Raw genomic sequence first — 13,815 nt, forward strand, 5'->3', positions numbered from 1 at the left:
CTTTTAAATGTTAAAGGCAAAGACAGTGACACAATACAAAAAGGAAAGTCTTTCAGACTGAGTAGCATGACAGGCACACCACAGTTTTTTTTTTTTTATCTATGCATATTTAGGCTATGTGCCCACTAGGGTGACCACAAAAAATCGATGTCAGAATCTTGTTCGTCTGGACCCCACAAAACGATTCCCCTTTCCAGATATTGAGATAGCCAAAATTTGAGCTCGATCAAACGACGTTAACCCATGCCGCTCGTCGCTCAAAGTTTGAAAAAATCCAAATTTTTGGCCAAAAAGCTGACATATGGAGCCATAACTCCAGAACGGTAAACAATAAAAACACGCTTAATATCTCAAAAGAAAGCTAATGTTGTTCTTCAAAATTTATATTTTATACATAATTGTTGTTATTTTAAGTCAAACTGAGTTAGAACAGCTTTTAGCCCCAAGAACGTGACCTGGTACCACTAGGAGCAATGGAGCATACTTCGTATATTTTGTTATTAAGTGATAAATTTTGTTTTTTTTTGGTATATTTTTGAGTTTAAAATAGAAATATAACAAAAAAACAAGTAATACTGATAAGTCTAATGACATTTTTTATTTTAAAATAAAAAATGAGGTCTATAATACATACAAAACAGACACAGAAAAGATAGACGTAGTACCTACATGAGTTGATAATTTTACATAGTTATCTAATCTATTCTAGAGCTTTTGTTAAAGTAGTTTTTGAAACGTCAGAATATAATGCTCGGCATTTGCTTACAACTTGCAGGACATATTGCTTTTGTTCTTCATCTTTTGTCAGAAGGTCGTTAAAGTCGGTTATTAGTTTAACACCACGCTCAGCCATATCATTAACTACTTTTAATGTTTTGACAATTTTCAATCCTTCTTGGAAGTCATTATTTTGAGGCCAGGTGTTTGGATTTTGTCTTAATTAAATCGGTCAAAGAATGTAAATGTTTCTTTGGTAAGTAAATTTACCAATCCTCCATCAACTACCTCTTTTAATTTTTCGTTCCTAACTTTTGGATTTACAACCCTAGCATGCACTGATGGTTCATCTGTGCTACTGAGCAATTTATTAGCCATTAACAACTTTTCATCGTCTGTAATGGTGGGATCAAAAAACGATAATCCCACCAACTCTGCATTCAAATACCACAAATGGTTCGAAAATTTGGTCAGGGCTATTTCTGCAATGTCGTTGTCACATTCTTTATAGTCTAACAGACTATGCAAAATACCTAAATCTTGCTTTGGCGCAAGGTGAGCTTTTGGAGCATTGAACCAAGCTTTACAATAAATTTTAACTAGGAAAACAGAAATGGCACGCACAGAACTTTCTTCTTCTTTAGACATCTTAAATTGACGACGAAAAATGAACATTTTTAAGCAGTAAATAGCCTTTGCCATCCACCTAGCGTGATGAATGGCTCCTGGAGTTCTAAAACCCACAACATTGCCGTCTAGTGATCCAACAAATACGAGAACCAACTGCAACAGTTCCTTGTAGTCATCTCTGGGGTGGCTCTCAGTTAATTTGGTCTCGAATTCAGCAGTAACATTTGCAATTACTTCTGGAGTTAGCTGCTTTTGTATTAGATTGTCACTGATACCTGTGTCGTATTTTCTTTTGTCTATCTTGGGCCACGCAGTGAGGAATCTTTTGAAAATGTCTCGATGAGGTCCAGTGGTTGATCCCATTTTTGTGTCGAATACGCCTCTTAACACAATTTCCAAGATATGGTGACGGCAAGCTAGGTGTAGCAATTCTCTTCCTAACATTTGCTCCAATAGGACGCATGCTCCTTTGAGTCTTCCCGTGTTCGATGCTGCAGTGTCGAAGCACATCACCTTGACGGTGTTGGGAAGACCCCATTCCTGTAGGCATTCATATACGGCTACGGCTTGCTCTTCTCCAGAGCTGCTTGCTGTTACAGGAACTCCCAGCAGCTGTTCCTTTTCGCCATATGAAATAGCAATAGCTATTCGCTCACATTGCTCATGTTTTAAAACACCCGGTAAAAGTTTACCATCCCAATGGACAACCACGGGCTCTTTTTCAGGAATGTTTACTTTATCTAAAATTTTTTTAGTATATTGTTCTCTGAACATTTGCCTTCTAGAATGTAATAAAGTTTTCGAGACTTTGCACTCAAGAGGGTCAAGGTTTAGTGCTTCTAGAGTAGCTATTAAAATTCTCGTGGCATTTCTGTCAGATACCTTACATCGATCTAACACAATGGATAATTTAATGTTTAAAATCTCTTTAACGCCCCTTGCAAATGAAACTTTCATCCTCTTGCTCTCAGATGGTCCTGGATCTTCTGCAGCTTCTTCAGGGATGTCCATTTCCTCCAAGCTCTCAAGTTCCTGGTAGATGCTGTCCTCTTCAGTATCTTCTTCTTCTTTTCCTTCTTCGAGCTTGTCTTCATCATCCGTCTCTAAGAAGCAACAAAAGAAAGAGAAAACAAAGACTATAAAAACTTGTCGTTTTAGCAGAATAGTAATAATACATAGGTACTAAATTACCTACTTCTAATTATCAATAGGTATTATTTTAAGAATATAAACTCAATCATAAAGATGCCAAATGATGCTCTCATGTACAATTTTCTTTCAATTATAATGAAACTATTTACTTATTTGTTTATCTACTTTTTAGAATAATAATAATAATAATAAAATAAACTCACCAATATCAAAAGTTTCTTCTTGGATTTGTCGGTTCATTTTTGCAAGTTCCTTTTGCGCCTTGATTTCTTCAGCTCGAGACAACTTGAGATCCACTCCAGCCATGGAACCTGGGCGGCCCTTCTGCCTCTGTTTCACGAGAAATGCCTTATCTTCTTCCAATTTCATCAGAGCCAAGGCATCTTGTTGAGCAATATCAAAGAGATCATTCAACTTTTCAACAAACTGTTTAAATTTGTTCTTGGCCGTTTCCGATGTTTTCTTCCGGTCTTTTTGAAGACTTCTCCACTCGGCGTGAAGTTTTTCCAGCTTAGTAATTGCATCTTGCTCATGTTTAGTCGGGATTCGAGCTTTCCCCCAAAAAATGAACACTTCTCGTATGGTCAGTTTTGCTGATTCTCTTACAGTTAATTTCACAGTACATAAATTATTAAATAAAGCACATAAGACTTGACGATTTGAGGGTAGTTTACAACCGGTGATCTGGTGAATGGGATAGCCCACAAGAAATAATTTATCCTTGTTCCGGCTTTGTACACCTGATGTGAATGCCATTTCAGAGTCCAATAGGTAAATAACAGTTAACTAGAAAAACGAAACAAAATATATTACAAACTTTAATTTCAATAAAATATTTTCAAATATCTTTTAAAATAATACCATAATATCGCGCATCACTCCTACTCTGGAACTCTCTACCACAACATATCAGACTCTCACCTACCATCGAAACCTTCAAAAAGAGCCTGAAGACCCACCTCTTCCGACAAGCCTATAACCTGCAGTAACCACCGATCGACCAAACCGCTGCACGACCAGCTCTACCCTCGCCTACTGTATTATCACCCACATCTTGTAGATTGTGAGCCCTCGCGGGCAGGGTCCTCTCTCCTCCTGTAACAGTTATGTCTTGTATTGTTTAAGATTATTGTACTTTTATTATGTATACCCCTCCTTACATGTAAAGCGCCATGGAATAAATGGCGCTATAACAATAAATAATAATAATAATAATAGCTATAAAAACAATAACACACACACTTGGAAAATTTAAAAAAAACGTTAAAATATCTTCACTGGATAATTGCTCGATCTAACCAGTTCAAAGGCACTTTAGAAACTAAACTGAATAAATAAAAGGTCGGTTGTACGCTGAAGTAAAATCACCATCCCTAAAAGAGAAATTACATGCGCCCTGTGTGTAACATATAAATTTTGAAGAACAACATTAGCTTTCTTTTGAGATATTAAGCGTGTTTTTATTATTTACCATTCTGGAGTTATGGCTCCATATGTCAGCTTTTTGTCCAAAAATTTGGATTTTTTCAAACTTTGAGCAACGAGCGGCACGGGTTAACGTCGTTTGATCGAGCTCAAATTTTGGCTATCTCAATATCTGGAAAGGGGAATCGTTTTGTGGGGTCCAGACGAACAAGATTCCGACATTTTTTTCCCCCCATAAGAGAGCCGGTCACCCTAGTGCCCACGTAGTGTTTTATTCCGGACACTAAAAACCGGACTCCTTCCCAGAAATCGCGCGTTTTTTTCCGCGCGATTTTAACGCGATTATGATCGCGATTTTCGCGTGCGATATTCAAGCACTTTCCAAGCGATTTGAAGCATCGCTTGGAAAGTGATTGACAGGTTGGTCACACTAGTCAAACATAGTGTTTGACAAGTGTGAGCAGCTTTTTACTATTGAGGCCGCCTATGCGGCCTCAATAGTAAAAGATAGAATGTTAAAATGCTAAAAAAAAAATAAAAAATCGGGGTATATTTACCTTCCGATGTCCCGCGCTGCCATCCCGGGCCTCAGCGTTCCCAGTAATGCCTTGCGCGACCTGTGATAACGTTGGTCTCACGTTGCTATAGCGATCTCGCGAGACCGCTAGAGTCACGCGAGACTACGTCATCACAGGACCTTGCCGCAAGGCATTACTGGGAACGCTTAGGCCGGGAATGCAGTGCGGGACGCCGGAAGGTAAATATACCCCTATTTTTTATTCTTTTTTTTACAGGGGTATGGTACTCAGGGCCTGGAGGACAGTCTCCTCTCCTCCACACCGTGGGTACCAACCGCACGAGACGCTTAACTTCGCGCATGGAGGGCATAGCCACATGCGGGAAGTAAGTGATTCTCATGCATTCCTATGGGTGCGGAATCGCGGCAATTCTTTGCGATTCCGCACAAAAGAATGACCATGCTGCGATTTTTTCCGCGGTGCGATTCCACCGCGGAAAAAAGCGCAGCATTAGCACAGCATGTGCGGAATGCCATAGGAATACATGGGGGGCATTCTGTACACGATTTTTAAACGTTTTAGCAGCATTTTGCGCTGAAAATCGTGGCAAAAACGCTTAAAAATCGCTACATGGGCACACAGCCTCAATATGTAATATTTGTTCCAAATTAATATTTATTTGTGGGAAAAAACAAAAATACAAATAAACAAATGTAATTTTAATCTGCATATTATTCAACAATAAATCTCACCGTAAACCAGCATCTTCATAGTGAGGGTGGTTGACAACGGGGCGTCCTGTTGACAGTTTAACACTTGCCATTGTAGGCATTGCTCCGGCAAATACTGCATCTGGGCAATAGTAAGTAAACCGTGCAAATAAATTATTCAGAATGTATTACATTTTTTGTTACTACAATTCCACATTAATAAAAATTAGCAATACTGTGTACATAAACTTAAGTCATTTTTATAAAATATTAATTAGTGTTAATCTTCTGGATTTACAGAGACTATATTAAACTACAGCAAAAAAGATTCACCATTCAATTCTTTATTATTACCATCTGGTAACGTACAACTGGTGCAGTGCATTGTTAGGGTAATCATTTTAGCATACTAAACAGTCTGCACCATGAATGCAGTGTGGACATTCAAAGTGTAGTCACTAGTGTTGAGCATTCCGATACCGCAAGTATCGGGTATCGGCCGATACTTGCTGTATCGGAATTCCGATACCGACTTCCGATATTTTTTCAATATCGGAAGTCGGCATCGGAATCGGAAGTTCAAAGTTGATTGACAGCCTGACGTCATCATGATGCGCGGTGTGTGCGCATCATGATGCGCCGTCATTTCGGGCCTTCCGGGGGTCTCTGCCGGCCTGCCGGGGGGCTGTGTGGACTGCCCGGGGTCTGTACCGGCCTGCCGGGGGGCTGTGCCGGCCTGCCGGTGGTCTGTACCGGCCTGCCGGGGGGCTGTGCCGGCCTGCCGGTGGTCTGTGCACCCTGTGGGGGTCTGTACCGGCCTGCCGGGGGGCTGTGCCGGCCTGCCGGGGGGCTGTGCTGATGTCCGGGGGGCTGTGCAAGCATCGTCCGATGGGACTACAAGTCCCATCTGGCGATGCCTGCTACCATGACAGTGATTGACACATTAGCCAATGATGGGACAGTAGTAGTCCCATCATCCGGCTAATGTGTTAAATGTTAAAAAAAAAAAAAAAAAAATAATACTACATACATACTACATGCTACATACATACTACATATATACTACATGCATGCTACATACATACTACATGCTACATACATACTACATATATACTACATGCATGCTACATACATACTACATGCTACATACATACTACATACATACCACATACATACTACATACATACTACATACATACCACATACATACCACATATATACCACATACATACCACATACATACTACATACATACTACATACATAACACATATATACTACATGCATGCTACATACATACTACATGCTACATATATACTACATACATACTACATACATACATACTACATATATACTACATGCATGCTACATACATACTACATATATACTACATACATACTACATACATACTACATGCATGCTACATACATACTACATGCTACATACATACTACATATATACTACATGCATGCTACATACATACTACATGCTACATACATACTACATATATACTACATGCATGCTACATACATACTACATGCTACATACATACTACATATATACTACATGCATGCTACATACATACTACATGCTACATACATACTACATATATACTACATGCATGCTACATACATACTACATGCTACATACATACTACATATATACTACATGCATGCTACATACATACTACATGCTACATACATACTACATATATACTACATGCATGCTACATACATACTACATGCTACATACATACCACATACATACTACATACATACTACATGCTACATACATACTACAAATATACTACATGCATGCTACATACATACTGCATGCTACATGCATGCTACATACATACTACATACATACTACATGCTACATACATACCACATATATACTACATACATACTACATACAATACATTCATACAATACATACATAGACATACAGTACATATAACATAGAGTAACATACTTACCAATACTTGTCACATTGTTCCCCGAAGCCATTGTCTTTTACGGAATAAATATTAACATAACAAACCACAAAAATACTCACCCACGATCCGAAGCAGTCCACGAGTGTGTCCCACGACGATCTTGGGTAGAGAACTGCAGCATCAGCTGTTGCTGCCGTTCTCTACGGGCTGCAGGAATCCAATGACGGAAGGTAGGTATCCTTCCGCACTGTATTCCTCCGCCACTTAAAAAAAAAAAGTCCCTAGTCTCACTTTATGCCATTGCTGTGTGGGAAATTCCCACGCAGCAATGGCATAAAGTGAGACTAGGGACTTTTTTTTTTTTTTAAGTGGCGGAGGAATACAGTGCGGAAGGATACCTACCTTCCGTCATTGGATTCCTGCAGCCCGTAGAGAACGGCAGCAACAGCTGATGCTGCAGTTCTCTACCCAAGATCGTCGTGGGACACACTCGTGGACTGCTTCGGATCGTGGGTGAGTATTTTTGTGGTTTGTTATGTTAATATTTATTCCGTAAAAGACAATGGCTTCGGGGAACAATGTGACAAGTATTGGTAAGTATGTTACTCTATGTTATATGTACTGTATGTCTATGTATGTATTGTATGAATGTATTGTATGTAGTATGTATGTAGTATATATGTGGTATGTATGTAGCATGTAGTATGTATGTAGTATGTATGTAGCATGCATGTAGCATGCAGTATGTATGTAGCATGCATGTAGTATATATGTAGTATATATGTAGCATGTATGTAGTATGTATGTGGTATGTATGTAGCATGTAGTATGTATGTAGCATGCATGTAGTATGTATGTAGTATATATGTAGTATGTATGTAGCATGTAGTATGTATGTAGTATGTATGTAGCATGCATGTAGCATGCATGTAGTATATATGTAGTATATATGTAGCATGTAGTATGTATGTAGTATGTATGTGGTATGTATGTAGCATGTAGTATGTATGTAGCATGCATGTAGTATGTATGTAGTATGTATGTAGCATGTAGTATGTATGTAGTATGTATGTAGCATATATGTAGTATGTATGTAGCATGTAGTATGTATGTAGTATGTATGTGGTATGTATGTAGCATGTAGTATGTATGTAGCATGCAGTATGTATGTAGTATATATGTAGTATGTATGTAGCATGTAGTATATATGTAGTATGCATGTTGCATGCATGTAGTATATATGTAGTATGTATGTTGCATGTAGTATATATGTAGTATGTATGTTGCATGTAGTATATATGTAGTATGCATGTTGCATGTAGTATATATGTAGTATGCATGTTGCATGCATGTAGTATATATGTAGTATGTATGTTGCATGTAGTATATATGTAGTATGAATGTAGCATGTATGTAGTATGCATGTTGTATGTATGTAGCATGTATGTAGCATGTAATTTTTTTTTTTTTTTTTACATTCAACACATTAGCCGGATGATGGGACTACTACTGTCCCATCATTGGCTAATGTGTCAATCACTGTCATGGTAGCAGGCATCGCCCGATGGGACTTGTAGTCCCATCGGACGATGCCTGCACAGACCCCCGAAGCCTGCACAGCCCCCCGGCAGGCCGGCACAGCCCACCGGAGCCTGCACAGCCCCCCGGCAGGCCGGCACAGACCACCGGAGCCTGCACAGACCCCCGGCAGGCCGGCACAGACCACCGGAGCCTGCACAGACCCCCTGGCAGGCCGGCACAGCCCCCCGAAAGGCCCGTACAGACCCCAGAGAGGCTGTACAAGGGAAAAACAGGATTTTTCTTATTCCGATACCGGAAGTCCCATAGACTTGAATGGGACTTCCGGTATCGGAATCGGCGATACCGATACTTTTTTTTAAGATCGGCCGATCTATTCCGATCCGATACTTTGAAGTATCGGACGGTATCGCTCAACTCTAGTAGTCACTTTATTGTTACAGACATTCTTCAAGAATGTAATAAAATGTCAGTCATGTAGTCATGTGTCAGGACTAGCTTCAGTCTGAAAAAACACAGCTCCCGAGACCAGTGTCTCAACTGACAAGAGATAATAAGCATATATACCGGTGAGCTGCTGGAGAAGGGCTGTGACAGCAGAAGAAATAAATCATCTCCTCCACTGACTAAGCACAAAGGATTTGTTTCTCCTGCCTAAGTCCTCTGTGCTTAGTCAGCTGAGGAGCAGATTTATTTCTTCTTATTTCATAGCTCTTTTCCTGCAGCCATGGCTCATGATACAGCTCTTTTATCAGTTGAGACACAGGTCTAAAGGCCCCGTTACACAAAACGATGTCCCAGCAATCCCACCAACGATCCGACATGGATGGGATTGCTGGAACATCATTAGGCTGATTACTGGTGAGCTGTCACATAGACAGCCCCTCCAGCGATCAGGACCAGCGAGCAAGCTGGTTTCCAATGTAAACAGCGGGTATCTAAGAGCCGCGCGGCTCCTAGATACCCGCTGTTTACATTGGAAACCAGCGTGCAGCGTCGCTGATCGTTGCTCTCCCGCTGCCACACACAGCGATGCATGCTGGCCAGCGGGAGACCAACGATCAAAAAATGGCCCAGGACGATCCTGCACGATCAGCAATACCTGGCAGGGGGGCCAGTCACTGATCCATGTCATAAACAGCAATATCACTGGCGAGATCGCTGTGGCGTCACAAAATCAGCGATCTCGATGGCGATATCGCTGTGTGTGACGGGGCCTTAAGGAGCAGTGTTTCTCCAGTGTACAACCTGACCTGACACGTGACTAAGATTGGCTGCCGACTTATGTACATGATGGAGACCATTGTATTACATTCCTAGAGAATATATATATACAGTCATATGTTAAAGTTTGGGCACCCCTATTAATGTTAACCTTTTTCTTTATAACAATTTTGGTTTTTGCAACAGCTATTTCAGTTTCATATATCTAATAACTGATGGACTCAGTTATATTTCTGGATTCAAATGTGGTTTATTGTACTAACAGAAAATGTGCAATCTGCATTTAAACAAAATTTGACTGGTGCAAAAGTATGGGCACCCTTATCATTTTCTTGATTTGAACACTCCTAACTACTTTTTACTGACTTCCTGAAGCACTAAATTGGTTTTGTAACCTCATTGAGCTTTGAACTTCATAGCCAGGTGTATCAAATCATGAGAAAAGGTATTTAAGGTGGCCACTTAAGTAGTTCTCCTATTTGATTCTCCTATGAAGAGTGGCATCATGGGCTCCTCAAAACAACTCTCAAATGATCTGAAAACAAAGATTATTCAACATAGCTTTTCAGGGGAAGGATACAAAAAGTTGTCTCAGAGATTTAACCTGTCAGTTTCCACTGTGAGGAACATAGTAAGAAAATGGAAGAACACAGGTACAGTTCTTGTTAAGCCCAGAAGTGGCAGGCCAAGAAAAATATCAGAAAGGCAGAGAAGAAGAATGGTGAGAACAGTCAAGGACAATCCACAGACCACCTCCAAAGACCTACAGCATCATCTTGCTGCAGATGGTGTCACTGTGCATCGGTCAACAATACAGCGCACTTTGCACAGGGAGAAGCTGTATGGGAGAGTGATGCGAAAGAAGCCGTTTCTGCAAGCACGCCACAAACAGAGTCGCCTGAGGTATGCAAAAGCACATTTGGACAAGCCAGTTACATTTTGGAAGAAGGTCCTGTGGACTGATGAAACAAAGATTGAGTTGTTTGGTCATACAAAAAGGCGTTATGCATGGAGGCTTAAAAACACAGCATTCCAAGAAAAACACTTGCTACCCACAGTAAAATTTGGTGGAGGTTCCATCATGCTTTGGGGCTGTGTGGCCAATGCCGGCATCGGGAATCTTGTTAAAGTTGAGGGTCGCATGGATTCAACTCAGTATCAGCAGATTCTTGACAATAATGTGCAAGAATCAGAGACGAAGTTGAAGTTACGCAGGGGATGGATATTTCAGCAAGACAATGATCCAAAACACCGCTCCAAATCTACTCAGGCATTCATGCAGAGGAACAATTACAATGTTCTGGAATGGCCATCCCAGTCCCCAGACCAGAATATCATTCAACATCTGTGGGATGATTTGAAGCGGGCGACCATCAAACTTAACTGAACTGGAATTGTTTTGTAAACAGGAATGGTCACAAATACCTTTATCCAGGATCCAGGAACTCATTAATATCTACAGGAAGCGACTAGAGGCTGTTATTTTTGCAAAAGGAGGATCTATGAAATATTAATGTCACTTTTATGTTGAGGTGCCCATATTTTTGCACCGGTCAAATTTTGTTTAAATGCAGATTGCACATTTTCTGTTAGTACAATAAACCTCATTTGAATCCAGAAATATAACTGAGTCCATCAGTTATTAGATATATGAAACTGAAATAGCTGTTGCAAAAAACAAAATTGTTATAAAGAAAAAAGGTTAACATTAATAGGGGTGCCCAAACTTTAACATATGACTGTATATCTATATAAAAGTTTTTTCTTTGCTGCGTAAAGGGGTGGGGAATTCTCAGGATAAACATTGGTGACATATTGATATCATATGCCATCAACTGACAAGACCCACCGTCAAGCATATAGCAATGGATCAGTGGACGTGCTATAGTGGTTCCTGGGCTTGGCGTGGGTTTTCCCAGAAAGCAATTAAAAAACACTCATGTGTATCTCACATTTGTGGCTGTGTCCACTGGTTCCTTGCTATAAGCCTGCAGATGAATGTTATACTTGAAAAGTTGCCAACTATCACCCACCATAAACTACATAATAATCTATGGCAGTGGTGGTGAACCTATGGCAAGCATGCCAGAGGGGGCACGCAGAGCCCTCTCGGGGGGATGCACCCCATCTCCTCGGCACTACCGCTGCCGCCACTCTCCTCTACACAAGCTCTCTCCTTAACCCACGCGGCATCTCCCTCATCACTATCGCCGCTGCCACTCTCCTCTGCAATCCCATCAGGCTGCGTGCGTGTGGAGGAGAATGAGGGTGGTGGCACTAGGGATAGTGCATGTGCAGAGGAGAGTAGTGGTGACTGTAGTGCTGAGAAGATGGAGCGCATGCCCACAGGTAGGACTGTGATATATGAAGAGTCCGGAGCAACGGGTGAATGGGAAGAGGTAAGTAGTTCTTTATTTTAAATGTTGGGCCATTATACTGTATGGAGCACTATGTGAGGTCATTATACTATATGGAGCATCATGTGGAGCTATTATACTGTATGGAACATCATGTGGGGCCATTATACAGTATGGAACACTATGTGGGGCCATTATACAGTGTCAACACTATATGGGGTCATTATACAGTATGGAGCACTATGCAGGGCCATTATACTGTATGGATAAACATGTGGGGCTATTATACTGCTTGGAACATCATGTGGGTCCATTATACTGTATGGAGCACCATATGGGGCCATTATAAAGTATGGAGCACTATGTGGGGCCATTATACAGTATGGAGTACTATGTGGGACCATTATAATGTATGGAAGGCTGTCTGGTGATTACAGTTGGAGATTAATACTGTGATGGGTTCACCATTCTTTGTTGTGGGGATTGAAAGAGGGGGGTACAGTAGGGTCATCATACTGTGTGTGTGGAGTAGTTCACTGTGGGGTTATCATACTGTGTTTGGGAGCACTTTTCTTTGCATCATACTTTATTATCTTTTTTATTCAAACTTTTTTACAACCCCAGTATTCAGGTTAAATTGCCGTGTTAGCACTTTGCAATAAATAAGTGGGATTTGGACTGCAGTTTGGACACTTGGTCTCTAAAAGTTTCTCCATCTCTGGATCTATGGGACTGCTGCCTATCCTTTTCTTGATTTGCTACTGATCAGCAGGTGCAATGACTCTGGCTACTGCCATTGCAAAATGATTGCCACACTAGGAAACTTTCTTCTCACTTTCTTTGAATGCAGCATTTTGAATGATTTAACAATGCAGGCCTCAGGAAAAGGTGACAGATGCCTAGGAATGCTCATTTACGATAATCTAGTACCTTCAAGAGGCTGACAATTACCAGATAGATGGGAAAAACGCTCATTCACTGGGTAAATGTATCTTTTGTTCTGCACAAACGATCATTCTCGGCAGCACATCGTCCTGTGTAAACAGGAGTCGCACTGCTGAAAACAATGGCAGCTAATGCACATTGAATGAACTCATCATTAGAAAGAAAAAAACTTACTTGGCTTCGTACTGAGTTTTATCCACTCCAATAGTTCCTCCTGAGCTATATTGCTGAACTCCCCTTTTATATTCAACTGAGCTTGAATGTTGCTAATACCTTGTATAGACATCAATATTACTACGAAAAGTATGAACAGACGGCGACTTATCCGGCTGAAGATCCACCCAAAAAGCTGCAAAGTTAAAATATAAATCATTGCATGGTGCAATATGTAGGTAAGCCAGACACAGACATGGATAACTGCACACAGGGATACCAAAGCAGTTGTCGACTTTTAGAAAAGTTTTTCCTATAAGCTCCATTAGAAAAAAAAAACCAAAAACTGTTCTTTACTTATTCTCCACCGATGCTCCTGGTGTTTGTGATGTGAAACGCTGCAGCCAATCATCAATGAGTTCAGAAACTCGTGCTGTCTATGTAGGAAGAGCCGCTGTGCTACGTTATTGACCGCAGCGCTGCTGTGACGTCAGTGGTGCAGACAAGAC

The 13,815-nt window shown here is 40.7% G+C and overlaps 2 protein-coding genes across 2 annotated transcripts in view; both read right to left on the reverse strand.

Annotated features, from left to right (window-relative positions):
* DPY19L1 (dpy-19 like C-mannosyltransferase 1) overlaps window positions 1-13,815 on the reverse strand; it is a 342,123-nt gene that overhangs the window by 13,346 nt on the left and 314,962 nt on the right. Inside the window, exons 19-20 of the mRNA XM_073549963.1 lie at window positions 13,328-13,502; window positions 5,195-5,294 (exon numbers count right to left, since the gene is read on the reverse strand). Of these exons, the coding sequence (XP_073406064.1) occupies window positions 5,195-5,294; window positions 13,328-13,502 (275 nt within the window). The remainder of the gene's footprint in view (window positions 1-5,194; window positions 5,295-13,327; window positions 13,503-13,815) is intronic.
* LOC141052700 (uncharacterized) lies at window positions 630-4,120 on the reverse strand. Its single transcript, XM_073549962.1, has 2 exons — window positions 2,703-4,120; window positions 630-2,450 (listed from the first exon to the last, which is right to left on the reverse strand). Exons 1-2 carry the CDS (start codon window positions 3,253-3,255, stop codon window positions 937-939), a joined length of 2,067 nt encoding a protein of 688 aa, XP_073406063.1. The 5' UTR covers window positions 3,256-4,120; the 3' UTR covers window positions 630-936.

This window comes from Dendrobates tinctorius, unplaced genomic scaffold (assembly GCF_039654945.1).
Source record: "Dendrobates tinctorius isolate UK_male_01 unplaced genomic scaffold, ASM3965494v1 ptg000162l, whole genome shotgun sequence".
Taxonomy (NCBI): domain Eukaryota; kingdom Metazoa; phylum Chordata; class Amphibia; order Anura; family Dendrobatidae; genus Dendrobates; species Dendrobates tinctorius.

Coding starts and splice junctions, on each gene's coding strand:
- LOC141052700 (XM_073549962.1), bottom strand. CDS start 3,255: ATGGCATTCACATCAGGTGTACAAAGCCGGAACAAGGATAAATTATTT. Junction 2,451..2,702: donor AGAAGAAACTTTTGATATTG/GTGAGTTTATTT, acceptor GTTGCTTCTTAG/AGACGGATGATGAAGACAAG.